This window comes from Myotis myotis, unplaced genomic scaffold (assembly GCF_014108235.1).
Source record: "Myotis myotis isolate mMyoMyo1 unplaced genomic scaffold, mMyoMyo1.p scaffold_m19_p_3, whole genome shotgun sequence".
Classification (NCBI taxonomy): Eukaryota; Metazoa; Chordata; class Mammalia; order Chiroptera; family Vespertilionidae; genus Myotis; species Myotis myotis.
In genome coordinates this window covers 149,637,826-149,659,186 of record NW_023416335.1, presented here as the reverse complement: position 1 = coordinate 149,659,186, position 21,361 = coordinate 149,637,826, and the positions used below count along the sequence as shown (strand labels likewise).

At 40.1% G+C, this 21,361-nt stretch overlaps 1 protein-coding gene across 6 annotated transcripts in view; it reads right to left on the bottom strand.

Annotated features, from left to right (window-relative positions):
* GRIP1 (glutamate receptor interacting protein 1) overlaps positions 1 to 21,361 on the bottom strand; it is a 669,834-nt gene that overhangs the window by 170,357 nt on the left and 478,116 nt on the right. For all 6 annotated transcript variants that reach the window (XM_036297634.1, XM_036297637.1, XM_036297636.1 and 3 more), the window contains exon 2: positions 4,328 to 4,408. In XM_036297634.1, the coding sequence (XP_036153527.1) occupies positions 4,328 to 4,408 (81 nt within the window). The remainder of the gene's footprint in view (positions 1 to 4,327; positions 4,409 to 21,361) is intronic.

Here is a 21,361-nt window from a genome sequence, read left to right as displayed (position 1 = left end):
CCTGCTACAATAATGAACGTTTCTCTCTGGCCCCCTTCCTCTCTGTAAGCATGCCCTCGGGGGAGGATTAGAACAAAAAAGGAAAATGCAATAGAGGTGAGTGTTTGACACTATCCTGCCCTTGTGAATTGCCCAGAATTCTTTGGAAGACCAGCATAAGAAAGAAAGCTGTCCTACCTGGAAAGGTGAAGCAAATCAAATAAATAATACATAAACTCCAGGTCTATGTAGTATCCTGTTTTCCCTTCACTGGCACTAGACAGTCATGATTAAATGCCTCAGCTCTAAGTGGGTAAAGCCAAAAATACTTGCAAAATCTGTCAAGAATCTGTACAAATTTCCTCTAATAATTTGGACAAACCACTCAAGTGGTCAAACTTCAGTACACCAGTAATATGTCAAATATAAAAGAATAAAATCAATACATTATTTTTAATAAAGATAGATGTGTGGTAGAATCTGTTAGTTAAAAAAATCTCTGTACTTGAAATTCATCTTCTCTTTGGAAAAAAAAAAAGGGGGGGGGCAGAAATGAGATTGAAAATAGTCATCCTTAATTATTTTTTTTTTTTACCAGAATGTTGTCTTTTATCTAAATTTAAACTTTTTTTTAGGGACACTCAACATTTTTTAAAATACCCTCATTATTAAAAATTTTACAACAACTTAGGAAAGAGTAAAAATATTTTTTCTTACACACTTTATGCCATAAGAGGCATGATTAAAATGACGAGTTTCCAAATAACATGAATAATGCATTTCTCCTTTATCCAAAGCAAATGTACTTTGCTCCTAAGGGATGTTTAATCCATTTTCTTTTTTGAGAAGAGCAAAGGAGGGTGATGAGGGATTTATACTTAGAATTATCATTCAATGTAGGCACATATTTGACTTGTGATTATAAAATAATTGTTGTAGTAAGTTTGAGTTTAAACAAAGGCAGTGAATTTTGATATGAATGAAAAGCAAATTATATTTCTGTTAGTATTCAAGGTTACCTTTTTGGGACAGAATTATGAAACGGTACTGTTTATTATGTTATGGAAAATGTGGAGCCCATGTTAAGAAATCTTATGTATTCACATGTGAATAAATATTTACTCCAGGAGTAGCAGGTCTACATTTGTAGGTCTACATAAGTTTCAAAGAACAGCCTAAGCTTTCATAAAACTTGGACAGAGAAGCTTAAAATCCTTCCACTACCCTCCATTTCCCCACCCCCTTCCACCAGAAAAAGTGGTAAGTAGTCAAATCCAATCACCATCCTTGGATCCCTGGGAGTGGAGCTGTGGGGAGATGTGAGGAAAAGCCATAGATCCTTTGAGGTTTCAGCTCCTTGTGTTTGCTTATCCCCAGTCACAGGGAAGGGTAAGGGCGGCGGGGGGTAAGGGCCTCTGTGCTGAGGTGCCTCTGCACTGGGGAGATTTGGGGGCTGATAGGTGAGCTGAGCTCTCCTTTCTGCCTTCTTTCACTTCATCGGTGCACTTTTCTCTAGACACATTTTTCCTTGCTCCCAGGGTAGTAATACTATCTTTGAGGGAAGTAAGATGGGACATGAGCACAGGAGAGAGAATCAAAGGCTGTAAATGTGCATTTTGCTCTTATAGCCCCATGTGGTCCAACTTACTTCATCAGAACACTCTGGGATTTTTCAGCTGAAGCTCCAGCAAGTAATAAAGAGTGTGCTTTCCCTGGCCTTTCCATTTCTCTCTTGTGGACTTACTAAGGGTAAAGGTGGACATGGTAGGTGATGGGTTAAGATCTCTTTGTTTTAAGTGACTTTTTGGCCAAAGGTCAGGGAAGACTTCCTTTTGTCAGAAAAAGAATAGTTTTTTATTGATTTTATTTTATTTTATTTTTTTAAGAGAAAGTGAAACATCAATTAGCTGCCTCTTGGGGACTGAGCCTGCAACCTGGCACGTGCCCTGACATGGAATTGAACCAGCAACTTCTGAGCCACACTAACTGAGCCACACCAGCCAAGGCAAGAATAGATAATTTTAAAATGACAGTAAGGTTTCGGAATTCCATGTGTCAGAAGTCGGTTAGGAAGCATCCAAGAAGTTCCTTGATTTTCTCAAGAGAAGAGTAATATAGTAATAGTAATAGCACCAGAGGGAAAGGGGAATGGAGGTGGGTAGAAAAGGGTAAAGTGGCAATAAATGGTGATGAAAGGAGACTTGACTTTGGGTGATGAACACACAATATGATATACAGATGATGTATCATAGAATTGTACAACTGAAACCGATAAAATTGTGTTAACCAATGTCACCCCAATAAATTCAATAAAAAAGAAAAAAATACATAGAGAAGATCTAGTAAAAATGTGATAAATCTGGGCCCAGATTCCCTAGGCTTGATACATTTCTTTTCTTTTTTGAAAAAAGAAAAGCCAGAAATCTCTATTTTTTAATATAATATCTCCCAAATTTTAAATATTGGCTATTCATTCAAAATTTTTAAAAAGATTACATAGGCCAGACAAAAAGAGTAATAATCAGCTCCTAACCACTTTGTTTCCTTAGCCCTGTGGCTGGTGGGGCTTTTTTCTTGGACTCTTCTAAACAACTAAGATTTTGAAGACCTTTGGCCCTTTGACCACTATCTTCTGAGAGGTGGGCAAAAGGTGTTTGTGCCTATTTAAAACCCCAGGAAAACAACCCATGAAGCCTACAAAACAGGCCCATGATTGCAGTGACTTTTAAACTGTTATAAGGAGGAACAAAAGGAAAAATTACACAGTGAAGAATCACTAAAGTGTCATGAACCAAGAATTATGATGAACGACTTCTGTATATTCTCCCAACCATAACATGTAATTTTTAAAATTAGTCAGTGACTTTAAGGCAAAGCCTGGCCCTCAGACATGTGTTATAATTTAGTACACACCATTAGAGAACCCATGAAAGGAAAACATGATGACAGTCGGTGCTTTTGTTTTGTGTCATACAATGTGGTAAGGACAGTGGTAATTCTCTCCACTCTTCCCCACAGAGGAGTACGGAGTGCCAGCTACTGTAGAGAAGACAAGAAGGAATTGATGGGTAGCTAGCATTCTTGAACTGCAAACCTTGTACTTCCTTGATGCTGACAAGGAGAAAACAGAGAGCACAGCCCTCAGCTAGCTACAATAGTTTTTCTAAATGTGACCAGCACTAAGACGGATGTTTTCTAGGATGGAACCAAAGAAGTCTTAGGACTGCGGGATGCCATCTAATTACTGAATTCAAATTACTTTAGCAACTTTAAAGCATACAGACAAGGGTGCATAACATATTCACAACATGCCCCTTTTTTATAAGCCATGTACTTTCATAATGAACCTAAGCCTTCAGAATGAGAACAAACATGACTACATGTAGTTCTTATACAAATAAATAATAATCACGAACAGGGCTGCTCAGAACGGAACTCATCTTACTCTTTATTCAAATGAAAGATTCCCCTTTTCACTGAGAGGCAAAACCATTCAATTCACTGTTGAGGACACTGCCTTGTTTCTCCTGAATTGCTAAATCTACTACATAAAATCCTGTAGCGAAGGTTTAGCTGTACTCAATTTCCTTGTATTAAATATATAAAGACATTATTTTTCATAAATGTCTAATGCATTAGTGCTTTTAACCCTTCCCTTAAGTACAGTTGCCTCCATAGAGGTTTTCCATAAATTACCTAGTTCAGATGAAGTTTTAATAATATTTTGAATACCCTTCCACCTTTAACTTTAAGAAGATATGTTATTGTCAAAGTCAAAGCTTTAAAATATTGAAGTTCGGGGGTAAAGACATTTAAAGATAGCTCAAAATGTTTTTGTTGAAAAAACAGGTGTCACTTAAATGTTATAAGAATCCTCATCACAGCTTCCTAAGGAAAGAAAATTCCAGAATTTTCCAGGAGTTGTCCAGTGGAAGTAAGTTCAGGTTCAAAGAGCTAAGAAGAAAGGAATGATTTTTATTCAGCACATACACAATCAGCTACAGCGATTTTGAGCCTCTTTGTTCTGCTGGTTATATCTCAGTAAAGAAATAGATGCTTCTGTGAAAGTCATCCCCTGAAAACAGAGGTGAGAGCAGGAAAATGAACATGAACTGATATAACTTCAGGTCATTTCACAGAGAATTTGCACACAAAGTGAATTCTCACAAGTTTGCAAGCTTTTCCAGAGTCTAGCTTTCATGAATATTGTTGTGAACAAGTTGTATAGAATGCAGTCTATGCCCTATGGAACAGCATCATGTTTATTACGACGGTGGGATTATTTGGCATCACCAAATAGCAGGGTTCAAATGTCAAACAGCTGAAAAATCCAACAATCTGGTCTAACCTGGGATGCTCTGTCTCCTCACAGCCAATGCTCCATCAGGCGGCTTTGTCTGGCTGGCGGATTTAGTGTAGGGACTCTCATCTGCAAAGGTACAATGAAGGGTTTGGTTAATTTCCATCCAGTTTCTAATGCAGTGAAGACTTTTAGTGGATTGCAGTCCTTCTGCCAGAGAGAGGAGATATGGCATGGTACAGCACAAAGAATCGGTAGACCTCGGTCCTAACCTCGGCATAGATAGCTGTGGGGCCAATTATTTAAAATGCTCTGGGCATGGGTTTCCTCTCCTCTAAAAGAGGGATGTATTTCTCACCCACCTCTTAGGATTGTCAGGATTGAACTAGAGTGCACATGAAGGCATCAAATAGTAAGAAGTATGCAAATAGAGTATGCAAATTATTTGCCTGTCAGCTTCATTCATTGATAAATAAGTATCAGTGAATATCAGTAACAGGAAGACAAAGAGAGAATAAAATGGCTCGATGGGCACTAAGAATAATCAGGTAGAAGGACAAAGGAAATGAGAAGAAATGTTATATTTCCGATAAGCAGATGACAGATCATTAGTACTGCAGGGAAATAAAGACACACAGAATTAGTGGGTTCCTCAGCGTGTGAAGTGGCAGCCAGCGCCAAAAGGAGGGAACAGGGGCATTCAGAGTGAGACCAGAGAAGGGAGGTTGAGAACAGGAAAGGCATGATGGTTTGGCAAAAGAACAGGTATACAGCAATGAGCTGATTGGCCTTCTTTTAGAAAGAGATGGAAATAATCTGAAGAACCATAAAAAAAGCAACTGAAAAGACAGAAGCTCAGTGTATCTGTGAGAGTTAGGCAAGAAGCTGAAGAGATGACCAGATCTTAAGAGGTGACGGATTCATCAGATTCTGAGTAAAATGATTTTGTTAAATCTAGAACAGAAGTTAATCTGGCTTGGAATAGAGGAGTAATGATCTAGGATGGCAAATATTAGGGTTAAAACAGAAAGGACGATTTCTTCTTAGTTTGCATGCAGACATTTGTATAAAGTAGAAGAGGTGTCTGAGTAAAGATTAGCATGTATATGGCCTGAGTAAACATAATATAAAATACTTAGCGAGTAAATCTAGGCAAGCTAGATGACCCAAATGTTACTTCTGGACACACCATATGGATGGTTTGTTGTAGTTATAATAGGAAATCATTAATGGATTAAAAAGAACGATATTGTGCTTGGCAAACTACTAAATGTAACAAGGATTTAATTCAGCAACAAGGCTTTGTCATATGAAAACATTAATTCTCCCAACTAAGTGGTTTTGTGTTTTAAAATTGAGGAACTCGATTTCTCTCTGGAACGTACTTCTGGTTGAAATGATTCATGATTTCTTCATAAAACTAACAAGGTCTTTATAAGGAATGACAAAAAGGAACGATGAACACTGCTGTAAGCTGCAATTAACTTAAAAAATGAAGTCACACTGCTTCATGTTTGTATTCCATTTGTCACACAATTCTTTATATTCTCCCAACCATAAACTACCAACTTTCAGACACCAATACAATCAGCAGCATTCCTTTTGCTTATGAAGCAGTATCCCAGGTCTCTGACTGTTTACTTTGCAAATGCAATGTTTAAAAAATGTATTTTTTTTATTGTTGACGGTATTACAGGTATCTCCCATTCCTCCCACCCCCTTTACTCTCCTTCTCCAAGATCTTCTCTACTCTATTGCCTGTGTCCATGGGCTATGCATATCTATAATAATAAAAGCATAATATGCTAATTAGACCAGATGTCCTTCCGGACGTCCTTCTGGACAAAGCCGGGGTGGTGAGCGAAGCCCGGGACCTGGGTGCCAGAGGGAAGCCAGTCCTGGCAGCTGGGGGAAGGGAGGCTTACTCTTGCATGAATTTCATGCATCGGACCTCCAATAAGTATATAAGTTCTTTGGTTTATTTCTTCTCATCCTGCCAACCCTACATCGAGGTATGTCAGTCTGTTCCATGCCTCCATGCTTCCGGTCTTATTTTGTTGGTCAATTCATTTTGTTCATTAGATCCCACAAATAAATGAGATCATGTGATATCTGTCTTTTCAGATTGGCTATTTCACTTAGCACAATATTTTTGAGTATAATCACAAACCACAAAAGGTAAGCATCACAGTACAAAAGTCTCCATTTCCCCCACCGTTCCCACCTGAATATTTGAGTGTTTTTCTCACACTGTTGATTTAATAACCAGGCAATGTGCTTTACATATATATATATATATAGCACCTACTAAAACAAATTTTCTATATGTTAAAATCTTAATTCTTAATAAAGCCAATTAAAAATACATTTTCTTTTATTATCCAAAAACTTTGAAACGGTGTATTTATGGGTACAGCGCAATGAACCAGGGGATATGGATCATAACAACCAGTTTTACCGCAGGCACAGCATCTCAGAAGCTTAAAAGTTTTCTTCAGTTTTCAACTTGTCAAAAGTCCAGCCAATTAAAATCTTGGTTGAATCCAGTGTTGGATATCTTAAAGGGAAGTAAGAGATTTGCACAGGAGATGCTGAATTTTTTTGCACTTGATACTCTATATTTTAAGGAGCCATTTCTTTAGAAGTTTACCCAGTTTGCATTCCAGAAGTAGTCAACCCTGTTAAAACTGGTTTCTTATTTATAGTGAATTTGAAAGTAGAGCTGAGATAGTTTAGTTATGCACATCCTTAAAAGGTTGAAACTGAATTATAGATGGCTACCTGACCAGCTTCTACATATGTATTCCCCAGCTCCCACCCTCATTCTCAGGATTCAGTGTCCTTACTGAGATAGATGGAAGTAAACAATTATCTAGAAGCCAAAAGTTGTACTGGTCAAAGGATCTGACTGAAATAAGTCTAAACGTAACTTGCCAAAGTCAATCTGGGTGAAAGCAGTAATAATTCCTAATGGAAGTGAGGAGAATCTTGGCAACATTTATCATGAGAGTAAAAGGAGAGCATAGCAACAGAGCACCATTTAGCATTTATTTTTAAAGAAAAATTTTCTAAGAATATATCTTTATTTTAAATCACCAAAAGACACTGTGGACTTTCATAAAAAAAGCAACCCATTACAGAATGAACACATCAACTCCCATGATGTAATTTACTCAACATCAACTCTTGATTCAAACATTGAAAACAGTAATGGATGGAAGACACTGAATGTTTCAGTCGCAGATGGTCCCATAATAGGATACTAAAACACAAGCATGTCTGGAGTATAGTTTTAATCCGCCAAGTCATGAAGAGCTATGGAATCTACTGTCAGGGTTTTTCATGCGGCCCCTAGTGCAGATGTATAGATATAATCACTAAAATTTCATGATATAAGGGATGATCTAGACCACTCTTTCACTTTATAGTTGAACTTGAGGCCCAGAGTGATACATTTATAGAAGGACATATCTAGAGTGCTCCTAGAATGCATTTCTTTTATTTTTGTTCCCATGCTATTTCCTCTAGGGTGGACGATGAGATTTGATAGGTGATCAGGTGCACATTTCTGTATCACACAGGTAAGTGAATAGACACAACCCTCCAGCAGAGATCTTGCATGATGTAAGTTAATCCTTACGGAGAAGCCTATGTGTGAATATATATACATGCGTGTATATAAACTTCATTTCCCTCTCCTCCAAATATTTGTTTGTCTAAAGTGAAGTACATATAAATTGTTCTACAAAACCAATTTATACTTTTCATTTCATTTGTTTTTGCAGACAAAATTTTTAAATAAATTCTAATACAATTCATTGTTCCTTAGTAAGGGCCTCAAAGGTTCAGTGAATTATAAAATCTGTGTTAATACTTCTCCTTTATCAGGGAGACACTAACTAGACCCGTGGTCGGCAAACCGCGGCTCGCAAGCCACATGCGGCTCTTTGGCCCCTTGACTGTGGCTCTTCCACAAAATACCACTTGCGGGCGTACACGTACAGTGCAATTGAAACTTCGTGGCCCATGAGCAGAAGTCCGTATTTTGTGGAAGAGCCGGTATTTTGTGGAAGAGCCACAGTCAAGGGGCCAAAGAGCTGCATGTGGCTCACGAGCTGCGGTTTGCCGAGCCGCAGTTTGGCGACCACTGAACTAGACCTTCAGGTTTCATCCCAATTACATGAGTTAAAATATTAGCCAAATAACAAAGAAAGGAATCAATCCTAATATATAAAAAGCCAGCGGCCGTCATGACCAAAACAACAAGGACAACCGAACAGCAGGCTGCGTGGGACGACCAGGCCAGCGGGTGGGCGGGGGAGGGCAGTGAGGGGCGATCAGGCCGGCAGGGGGGGCAGTGAGGGGTGATCAGGCCGGCAGGGAGGGCAGTGAGGGGCAATCAGCAGGCGGGGGGAGGGGGAGGCAGTGAGGGGCGATCAGGCCAGCAGGGAGGGCAGTGAGGGACGATCAGGCCAGCAGAGGGGGGGGCAGTGAGGGGCCATCAGGCCAGCTGGCAGGTGAGTGGTTAGGAGCCAGTGGTCCAGGATTGTGAGAGGGATATCCAAGGGGTCCCGGATTGGAGAGGGTGCAGGCTGGGCTGAGGGGACCCCACTCTCCCATGCACGAATTTCGTGCACCGGGCCTTTAGTTATTAGATAAGATCTCTAAAATGGTACATGACCCATAGTATGCATTCATCAAATGTGTGCTGATAGATGAATGAATTATATTCAACTTTTCAAACTAAAGCATTTATTATAAACTAGAGGCCGGTTCACAAAATTTGTGCACGGATAGGGACCCTAGGCCTGGCTGGGGATGAGGGCCGATTGGTGGGGCAATCGGGGCCGGGGGGCTGGGGGGGACCTGCTGGCATCGGCCTTGGCTGGCCCCACCCCCTGCTGCTGCCAATCACCTCTCTCTGCGGGGCAACAGGTGGGGGGATCTGGGGGCCCCTGCTGGCACCTGCCTTGGCTGAACTGGGGCCTGCAGGCTAGGGGCAGCTCCTGCGACGAGCGTCTGCCCCCTGGTGGTCAGTGTGCATCATAGTGACCGGTCGTTCCATGGTTGTTCTGCTGTTTGGTCGATTTGCATATTAGGCTTTTATTATATAGGATAAGCAATCTGAAGGAAGTCAAATATTTGCTTTGAGCTTTCCTCCCTCTTCCTTCCTCCCTCTGATTTCCCCCCTAGTTTTATAGCCTATTCCATTTAAAGTCACAGCATCGCCCAATAGCTATTGAGTACTGACCTATGGCATGTTAACAATCTGTGACTCTTTATAAAATGGATATTAAAATATTTCCTTTAATTTTCATTTAGACTACAGAAGGATTTATTGAACAATCTTTAAAAGAATGCCTTTAAACAAACTAATTCTGATTTCCATACCAGACTCCCAGCCTTGACTTTGATGGTGGAACATATTAACAGGGATCCTTATTGACATTCATTATAAGAGCAAAGCAGACATGCAGTTGGCGAGCTAGTGCTCAATGAAGTGAATGTTGCAAGTAATCATTGCGTGCATCTCAGGGACTCAGAACTGTCAGCCTTTTCTAATGACATCTTAGCAGATAGATAATCACTGTCACACATGATGGCCACCCACTGTCCAAAGGGCTGCATATTGGTCACAACAAGGAAGAGCATGGGTCCCCTTTACAATGTCATCCCATGAGGCCAGAAAAAATCCCCTACAATAAGTGAAAAGTCAACACCATGACAGAGGCACAGAGAGGGCTGAGCTAAGCATATACTTAAAACAGAGTGAAACGATGGGGCTGGGGAGGCATCTGTCCCTGACATTCCATCCATTTCGGCCAATTTCCTCACGTGCCAAACACAGGAGGGGCAAACACAGATCATTTGTTTTGATTCCATTTTCCAAGTGAGGCTGGTGTATAAACTTGGGAAGCAAACAGCAGGCACCTAGAGAGCAATGCTTCATTCTGCATCACAACAAAGCCCTGTCGGAGCTGAACCACATTCTGTGGAAGAGACTCAGGTCCCTGCACGTCATAACCTCGAATGCTGCCTGGCATCAAATCGCTCCCACGCGTGGTGAGGCTGGTTCTTATCTCCCACCTCTTGCCTCTCCCATCTCCAGGGTCTGGGCTTAGCAGATGAATTGGATATGACTGTGGTTTCAAGAATCTCTAGCTGTGTTCAGGGCTTTGTTGACGGGAAAAAAATTTAATTTCCTTTGGCTGAGACTAATCAGCCTAGGCTCAACAATTCCTAGCAACTAATTATGCAGAATTGAAGCACCTGCTAAGCCAGCAGATCCCGTAACTTCTTGATTAGGAAAAAAATAAAAGGCATTTTGTGCAATTAAACATTATGGCCATTTCCTAGCAGCAGGGAGACAGGCAGCTCAGACCACAACGTTCATGCTTATCATTACAAACTCTGAAGAAAACTCTGTTTTTCATGAATGAACCAAATGAAATCCATTGTGAAGGAAATAATCCTTCCCTTGAAGTCAAGTACATCCCACAAATGTTAGTGCCTACTATGTGCAAACGAAGTATCAGTTGGATAAAAGAAAATAACGCTCTAAGTAGAATGGTGATGGAGAAGTCCTTATTATGCCATAGGTTTGAGGCAAGAACTTGTCCTTCATTAGCTGAAGGAGAACAGAGCAGGGGCTTGGGTTGCTGGTGCAGGGTGTGTGTGTGTGGGGGTGGTGGTGGTGGGGGTAGGAGGCGAAAGGATGCTTCATGGCAATGAATTGATCCAGAACTTCGCTATCAGAAAAAATGAAGAAACAGGCCATTTTAATTTTCAGCTAACATGGAAGTTTTGTGTGGTGTGGGACCATGACCTTTCCAGTCCTTGGGGGCCCGTGAACACTTCATCTCAGCCCAGCAGGAAATTCTTGCACGTTGGCTGTTCCTTGCAGACACTAGCTCTCCAGTTCAGTGTGCTGCCTTGGGGGTTTGATGGCACACTACCATTTAAGCAGCGGTTCTCAACCTGTGGGTCGCGACCCCTTTGGCGGTCGAACGACCCTTTCACAGGGGTCGCCTAAATACATCCTGCATATCAGATATTTACATTACGATTCATAACAGTAGCAAAATTACAGTTATGAAGTAGCAACGAAAATAATTTTATGGTTGGGGGTCACCACAACATGAGGGTCGCAGCATTAGGAAGGTTGAGAACCACTGATTTAAGCAAGGCTTCCTGAAGGGGCAGTGTCAAAGGGTGTTGATAATAGGATTTATGCAAGTATGTCTTTCTCTTCTTGTTAAAATAATGCACAACTACAAGCTCAGTGCCCTGCATAATTTTTATATATTTTTATTGATTTCAGAGAGGGAAGGAGAGAGAGAAACATCAGTGATGAAAGAGAATCGATTGGCTGTCTCCTGCATGCCCCACACTGGGGATCCAGCCCACAACCCGGGCATATGCCCTGACTGGGAATTGAACCGTGACCTCCTGGTTCATACATAGGTCTACTCTCAACCACTGGGCCCCCGCTTCATTTAAAGAAATGCAAATTCAAAAGATTTGATCAAAGACTCCTCTTTAATCCTAAGAAGCTCTTGACCCCAGGTTAAAATAATGCTGTTTCTCTAGTGTCACACAAACAGTGTACCCTCAATCTTTCCTAGAGTCAGGGGGTTCTGGATCCTACATAGTCTCAGCTCTATGGCACTGGCATATTGAAGCTCTGACGGATAGCTGCTTACAATTGATCTCATTGGAATTCATTTCTTCTCCTTCCCCAATGGGATAAAGCAGTCCACACAAGTTGGTTTAAACCAGAGGGAGTGAGAATGATCTGAGGTTGGTGGCAGCAGGTAGAGGCAACTCCACTATAGTCTCTTTCCTCCAAGGTCTACTGTCCTTCCTCTCCTTTGTGATTGTTTTGCATTTGCATGGCATTAATGTCTATTCTTCATGTTGCAGGATTTCTTACAGTTTTATGGTCTAGACCAGTGATGGTGAGCCTTTTGAGCTTGGCGTGTCAGCATTTTGAAAAACCCTAACTTTGGTGCCGTGTCACATATAGAAATTTTTTGATATTTGCAACTATAGTAAAACAAAGATTTCTATTTCGATATTTATTGTATATATTTAAATGCCATTTAACAAAGAAAAATCAACCAAAAAAATGAGTTCGCGTGTCACCTCTGACACGCGTGTCATAGGTTCGCCATCACTGGTCTAGACACAGATGTGCTTTATATTCTTAAAGGGCACCTGGTCTTTTGCTTTTGAACATGAAAAAAAACACATATGCAAAAGAGCACAAATTTATTGTTAAGACAAATGTACACTGGTTTCTTCACAATGATAGAATGTCCTCAAAATTATATAAATCACAACCACACAACCATTCTAGGGATTAAGTATTACAGCTAAAATATGCCAACTACACAGCTCAGGTTGCTGAAGGCCTGTCTTACAACCCATTTTCTCCATCCCTGGTCCCTTATCTAGGTTATTGCAACTCAAAGTGTGGCCCATGGGCATCACCTTGGAGCTCATCAGAAATACAGACACTCAGGCCCCAACCCAGACCTATGGAATCGGAGCCTACATTTAATTAAACCTCCAGGAGACCGGCCAGTGTTGCTCAGCGGTTGAGCGTCCACTTATGAACCAGGAGGTCACAGTTTGATTCCCCGTCAGGGCACATGCCTGGGCTGCAGACTTGATCTGTGTGGGGCGTGCAGGAGGCAGCTGATCAATGATTCTCTCTCATTGTTGATGTTTCCATCTGTTTCTCCCTCTCTTTTCCTTTCTGAAATCAATAAAAATATATATTAACAGAAGAAATGCAAACTCAAGGATTTGGTCAAAAATCTTTGCACAGGGAGAAAGTGCCGGGAGCCGGTCCATGCTTGCTGTTTCAAGGGACCTGGCGTATATGGCATACTGTTCTTAATATGTTTGCTCACCTTCTTGGCACTATGTGTTTTAACCAAGGTCTCTGAAAAAGGTTGTTTCCCCAGGTAGGGATTTTCCCCTGAAGTTAGGGAGGGAATAAAACCTCTTAACTAAGTGCCAGGCGGGTAATTAATCACTTTAACTATGAACAATCATGCTTAAGCTACATAATCTTTACTCCTTGGAATGGAGATAAGAAATGCCCTAACCTTTGTAATAGAGATTGATAGGATTGGAATCAACGGGTATAAATACAGATGTAAGAAGACAGAACCAAGAGAGACAGAACCTACACAGGAACGAGAAGACAGAACCTACACAGGAACCAGAAGACAGAAGAACTTAGCTGGAGAGAATATGGCAAAAGATCCTGGATTGAACCTGACTACAGAAATTGGCAAAAGAACCTGACTAGAACCTGGTGACTGAACCTGGCTGGAGAACCTGGACAGAACCTGGCTGGAGAACCTAGCGAGGGAACATGGCTACAGAACCTGGCTGGAGAACCTAGAGAACCTAGCAAGAGAGCATGGACTCAGAACTTGGCTGGAGATCCTGAACCAGAACTTCCCTGGAGATCCAGACCAGAACTTGGCTGGAGATCCTGGATAGAGATCCTGGCTAGGCTGCTGATCAACTGAACGCTGTCTCCGTGTCATTCCTTCTTCGCCGACTCCGTCCACACCTTTGGGGACCCCTGGACCTTCTGGGGTTGGACCCCGGCAAGAAAGAAAGGTGCTGTGGCGGAGCCTCTGGCCAACCTTGTGGAGGTGGTGAGAACGGTGCTCGGTGATGCCTGCAGGCCTTTGGAGGAGTGGCTGCTCAAGTCAGGTCAATTTGTAAATCCTCTGTGAAATGAATGAGCATGAAATTGCACATTTTCTGCCTCCAGTATTCCTATTGCTCATGTGCCTGAATTGTGACGATAACTCCTATATTTCTCCCTGGAATTGTTTCCAGTGAGGACTGATGAGCAGGAGTCCCAGCAGTCCCAGACTGGCTCTCTCACCCAAGAACCAATAACATAAAGCTTGTTTTCATTACCATATCAAATCCCAATTTAAAGCTTTAAAATATTAAATTCAGTACAGCTTTTACATTTTCAGTGTCAGGGGGGCATAATCTGACTCGTTCTCAGTATCTCAAGGCTGTGAAATATGCACAGGTTCAATAAGGTCTTGGCATTAGAATAATACTCTGGTGAAAAATATGAATTACTTCAGGGTAGTACTGGCTTTTTAAAACCACATTTGATAATTCTTATTTAAAAAGTGCACAATTCTTCAGGAAAAAGTATGCATTTATGTGGGCATTAACAGGCTACACCAGCAATTTTCAACCTTTGCATCTTATGGCACACATAAATTAATTACTAAATTTCCCCAGCACACCAAAAAATATATTTTTTGCTGATCTGACAAAAATAGCTATAATTTTGACTCATTCACACTAGACAGCTGTTGTGTTGGCTGTTGTCATTTATTTGACAATGTAGAGGAAAAGATGCCAGTGCCCCTGACTAAATAGTTAGGTATTGCATGTTTTAAAAAGTCTTGTGGCACACTGGTTGAAAATTGTTGGGCTAACCATTATTTAAGTATTCTTGGAGGATAAGAATCAATTATTTTATGTAATAGCAACAAGAGCTGGATAGTAGGATTAATAGAAATAAATAACACATTTGGAGAAATTAAGGTTCTGCAGTTTTTTAAACCAATGGATGATATGCAATTAAAAAGTTACTATCACACATATCGATTACATTTGAGACTAGAGTAAATTTGAAGGGGAAATTTTAAAATAGTATACAGATTTCCTCGAGATAACTCATGTAATAAAATGTTGGAAATATCTTCATTGGAAAGACTGAGAATATTGTTTTAAAAAAAAACATTCCAATAACAATGGTCACAGCTTTACAAGTGGATGATTTAAATAACAATATCTCTTAAATAATTTCTTTTTTTGACCCTTGTTTTGGACCTTTATTTATTTATTTTTTTCATTTATAATATAAATTGGAGAGGAAAAGATATAACTTTTTGAAAAGTCAGGGCTCTCCTAGAACTTTCCTTTTACATGATATTACTGCAAAGATTTCTCTATTTAGAAAATTTCAGTCTCAGAGTTGCTAGAATGATGTCAAGATGGATGGGAAAAATAAGAGAAAGCCAAATGCACCCAGGACGACTTTAAGAGGTCCTCACTTTATGGTGTGTGAATGACCATGGATGCCATTAGAAAAATAATGATTCACATATATCTGTGGGGAGGGCCATCTGGGTCTAGGTTTGATTATGGAGAAAATAGCCTTTAAAGACCTCACCTGTCGCTCTGACAGTGACAACGAGGAAATTTTATAATTTAGGCCACTTTCAGCCACGGTTCCGTGGCTCAGTATTTTCCTTCATTTTCCCTGTTAACCAAGTTGGAGTGAACTGAAACAAATGTAAATTGATGGTAAGTTATTTTATAGAAATCAATGATCAGATACTGCTGATAAATTTATAAATGAAACTGGAAAAAAAAGCATTAGCAGCACTGTTGAGGCTCAGTTTCCAATATACAAGCTGAAAGTCTCTTTCTAACCCTAGCATCCCGGAGTAACAGAAGGGGAAATGCATAGTGCACATTTATATCCTTGAGTAACATTCTGGAGCTCGGGGAACAGACTATTTTCCTCAGGGTCACTGGTGGGCCTGAGACATGAGGACCATATGTGACGGCCTGTATGTGCCAAGATCCGCTTGGGACTCCCAACGCCCTCTTCGTGTTGACCTATGTGGTGGCCTCGGAAACAATGACCCCAAAGATGTTTGCAATATGCAGAGGAAAACGAAGCTGTTTCTGGGAACCTATTTTAATTCATAATTAAAACAGTGAGCTACAGATGAGACTTTGTGGAAACGGAGAAAACGGAGTAAGCCAGAAGTTATCAGAGTGCAGAGAGAGAGCTCTCCAGCTTACCTATTTTTATGTTGAAGACCCTGGTTGTGTGTAAGAGGTGTAAGTTATGTGAAGAAATATTAGGGCTTGATTCTAATCTTATAACATTTTTAGATGCTTCTTTCCTTATATATCAATGCCGTTGTTTTCCCCTACAAGTAATCCAAATAATTTCTTACGGACACTTTCTTTACCTCCGAGTTGCACATGGTTTAATAAGCAGTTCAAGCATACTTGAATCAATCAGAGACTGTTAAAAATGTCAACAATACTAATAATGATATAACAATTAGGGCTAATACTTACTGAGCACTCATTAAATGTCAGCATGAAATCTTATTTCTCCTCACAATAACTTAACAACATTTAAAATAACAGGAAAAGTTAAATTCACTTTACAAAAGGAGTCCCAGTTTTAAAGAACTTGCCATTGTTCATCCTAAATCATATATTCCAAGGGAATTTTAATGAAACTGCTATTATGCTAGAATGGAGAGTAGAGCAGTGTGGGTGTGTGACATGCCCAGCGCTGTGCTTAGTACCTCATAGACACATATTATCAATAATCACAACAATGTAATTGCACAGGTTCAGTTATACTGCTTGAAATACAAGGATTCGGAGGCTTATAGAGATGAAATGATGCTCCTAAATGTTCCCAAGGAGAAAAGTGCAGAAAAGTCTTTATAGAGTCTGCTTTTCACCACCAGAACATACTATTTATCAAAATTTGATTCACATATTTTTTGAGTGTATGTGTGTGTGTGTGTGTGTGTGTGTGTGTAAAGAGAGGCACTCCTTCACATAGTACTCACTGGGTCAACTCTGGGTGACTATATATCCTTGATATAGGGACTTGAGGCTGCATTTGAAGATTCCCTAGACTTTCAGATTAGAAGAGACAATATCTCTTCCAGTTTTCAGATCTCCCTTCTTTGTCATGAATTCTTGGTTTAATTTATGACACAAGATTCAAGGTTTTTCCTGGCACATAAACAAATCACTTGAAATAATGCCTTTTAGTCAAGAAGCTTCCAGAATTTTAGGGGATGAAATCTGGCTGAATTTATCTCTCTAACTCCTGCACTCCATGCCAACCATTCTCTACTAATAGGGCATTTATGAACTGGCTCCTACAAGTGGTTTATCGTCGTAAAATGAGTAAGTGGTGGGACACTCTCTTTTCTCCTTTAGTATTCCAGACCACATACTCATAGCCTGCTGCCTACAATATTTCAAACCTTTCATTAGCGTCATGTAGCTGGAGGGAGAAAATAAATCTTGGGCCAGGTGACATCCAGGAATGCAATGAAGAAAATGGTGGTGTGACTTGTGCAGCTGGCAGAAGAGATCATCGAGTCTGTCTTTTCTCTCCCTCTGGCTTTCCAAGTCCATGTCTACAAATAGCCAGGCTCCAGAGCAGGGGTGCTGCAACCTTGGTTCTCAACTCAGGAGTGCCTTCCGTGCAGCAGGGTTACTGGGCGGACAGGTGTGCAGCAGGGTTACTGGGCGGACAGGTGTGCAGCAGGGTTACTGGGTGGACAGGTGTGCAGCAGGTTACTGGGCAGACAGGGATGTAGCAGGTTACTGGGCAGACTTTGGGACTTCACAGGGAGCTTTTGAAACCCAGGTGATAACACAACCATTAGCCATTCTTTCCAAGATTGTCACCTCTTCTGGCCTTGTCTCATACCAGGACCTGTCTCTGAACTCACTTTTTTTATAGTTTTGAAAATTTCAAGGTTCTAAGTGTGAGCCAGTCTCCTTATATACCATTTTAGAAACCATATCTTCTTGTCAGGAGGGCGGGAGCTGAGAATCACATGTAGATCCCTTGGGAATATTTCATACATATGCCTAGAGTTGTCAGATATTCAGCTTTATTAATTCATTGCCAGTTCAAGCAATAGCAGAGGACTGCTTATCAAACAGATGACACATGTTTTTAATGCATGATTAAAGCAGGATTTATCGTGGCTGTCAGAATCCAGGGAGTTTGTGATTATTGTTATTTAAAGCTGTCCTTTGAATACTCTGGTTTTACAGCGAGAGGCATTGATTAGACAAACAAAGCACTACAAGGGTGTTAGAACAGAAGTAATTTTTTTTATGGAAAACACTAAACCCATTTTTAAAGAAGTAAAACTTTACTGTCATATAACTTTTATAATTCATCCTGCTATACCACTTGCTGGCTGTGTGGCCTTGGACGAGTTACACGTTCTTCCTGAGCTTTGGTTTCCTGCCCTATAAAATGGAATAGTGCCTACCTCATAGGATTGCTGTGAGGGCTGGAAATACACAAAGCACCAGACTTCAAGAGGTGGCTCTTTCCCTTTATCTGGTGGATGAGGAAGCTGGTGGATGAGTGGAAGTCAAGGGCTAGCAGGAATGAATATTTCGATGGTATGAATTCCTTTGAGAGAAGATTTACTTCTGTAGGCATAGATATTATTATCCCCATTTTTACAGATGAGAAGATGGACTCTCAGGGAAGTTAAACATCTGTCTAAGCTGCAGTGGTTCTCACCTTCCTAATGCCGCGACCTTTTAATACAGTTCCTCATGCTGTGGTGACCCCCAACCATAAAATTATTTTTGTTGCTACTTCATAGCTGTAATTTTGCTACTGTTATGAATCATAATGTAAATATCTGATATGCAGGATGTATTTTCATTGTTCGCGACCCACAGGTTGAGAACCGCTGGAAGGCTAAGCAGCTAATGAGTGGCAGACACATGATTCTGACACCAAGGGCCTTCTTTCCCCAGTATGGCTGCACTGCCTCAACAAAGAGTTCGCACCACAAAACAACCCTTAGTGGAAGGACAGTCTTTATCCGACCACTGTAAAGCGATCTGAGTGTTGTCTAAACCTGTCTATTGAAATAAAGAGGCAGATACTGGGCACTTTCTTTTTTTAAGGCTATGGGCTACCATTTGCTGAGCTATTAGTTGGAGAAATTCATTGATATTAAATGGTCTATTATGACTCAATTTGTCAGTGGCAAAAGAAAAATTAAAGCCCAGGTACCTACATTTAATAGTCCAAAGATTATCAAATTATCTTCATTTGCTTCTGAGACAAATTATTCAGACGTATAATTTCCTCCCGAATTACTTGCTTGTCTAACTCTTCTTGGGTTATGTCTACTTCATCAATTTTACTACTTTTCCCCATAAATTTTGCCCGTACAAAGATTCAGCTTTTATAGTTAATTAGGATGAACGAGTAAAATGCAATTCAACTTCACAAAATGTGAATGTTTAATTTTGAACGATCTTGTAGCATTATACTCAATAGGACTCTTCTGATTTTCCAATGAACATGTTACTGACATTTACAATCACCTAGCATAAAGGAAATCTTTTTCTTCCATCACTGTTTGTTAGTTTCATTACTGAATTTTGGGTCTGCTTTGGAGACACTTCAATCATGAAAGTAACCATGTAAAACTATTGGATTCTATTAGCACTAATACCTTAGAGGAGTTTCATTTATGATAACTGAAACTTTCTCAGATCCACTCTCATCTGCCATGTAATTGCCTTAGGTATTTTAAAATTACATCATCAAAGCTTTAGCAGAGTCCTCCTAAGCATTTAACTCTGAGCTGCATTATATTTTAAAACAGATTTTTATGAAATTTAATAATGACTGAGTGACAGGCAACTTTGTATTTTTCAATGTAAATAATATTTAAAATTTCTAGGTAAGTGTCTATCAATGCCATATGAGACAATCAAAAAGGTATATAACCACCAATACATGCATACATACATATACTAGTATACTTATATATTTCATAGTTGTAGTCATCCCTTCTCTCCTATCCTGCAGGGCAAAATACAATGGGTGAAAGCTTTATCCCAGTGACTTCTTTAAAATATATATTTTTTTATTGATTTCAGAGAGGAAGGGTGAGCGAGAGAGAGATAGAAACATCAATAATGAGAGAAAATCATTGATCGTCTGCCTCCTGCATGCTCCCTACTGGGGACTGAGCCCACAACCCTGGCATGTGCCCTGACCAGGAATCGAACTGTGACCTCCTGGTTCATGGATTGATGCTCAATCACTGAGCCACACCAGCCAGGCATATCCCAGTGACTTCTTATTGAGCCTGCAGTAGAATGATCAAGAGCTTAGGGATAATGGCAAGACCCATGATGGTAAATAGCTTCTGTAATAATCCAGAAACTTCAACTTTTAGAGAATATATGAAAATTTGTGCATTCATTTATATAGTTCATAGACTTTAAAATTTGACATTTAGGATTGCCACAGTCTATCAAAAGATGCTTTAAGAGAAATTGCAATTTAGCTTGGAGACAGCTTACAAATTGTAATGCAGGTTCACAGCTGGTAGAAGAACCTCACAGCTATGGGAGAAATTTGTTCATCTCAGTGGTCCAAAGTGAATGATTCAAGCATAGCACAGCAGACACTGTTGAGGTGGGCATGATTACCATTTGACAAGTGCTGTCTACATATTCCATACATAATGTAGTAGCTTAGAAATGTGATGTGTGTGTCGTAGATCTACTGAACAATTCGGGTGCTGACTGTAAGTGTAGCCTGCCTTCACATTTCTCCACTGTAGTATAACTGCAGCCTTTATTGACTTCTATTTTGTTTAAGACAGGCTTAACAAAACACTCAATATTTATTGTGTTAGAAAGAGTAAACAACACATGATGGTTATTCTGGGTACAATAAAGCTGAGATATTTGCTTCTTTGACAATTAGGGGTGTATTGCTTGAAATAAGTAAAAGCATTCGTGCTTATCTGAAAAATGTCACATTTATGTAAACAGAGACTATAAAACTGAAATATGTAAGCATCACTGGTACAACTCCTGTCAGCATCTTCCCTCTAGAAAATGATTTCAAGGGGTATTGTCTTTATTCCAACTATGAGAGATTTTTAGCTAAAACCTATTAGGTCAAAAAATTCTGTGTTAAACCAAATAGAAAGCGTTGCCACTTTTGTTAAATATCTACGAAGTTAATTGAAAAAAAAAGTTACATTTGGTAGAGAAATATCAGAAAGCCTCAAGCAGCTTACATAATTAGACCACCTTTTTAAATTTTCTTTGATCATTTTTCCCCTTTAGACCCCAGAACTTCATCTTGCATTGCATGTTTGTGTGTAAGTATGATGCAGTATAATGTAAAAGCTGAACTCTCATTCTATGAGCCCTTAGAATCACTGGCGGGTGAGCTGC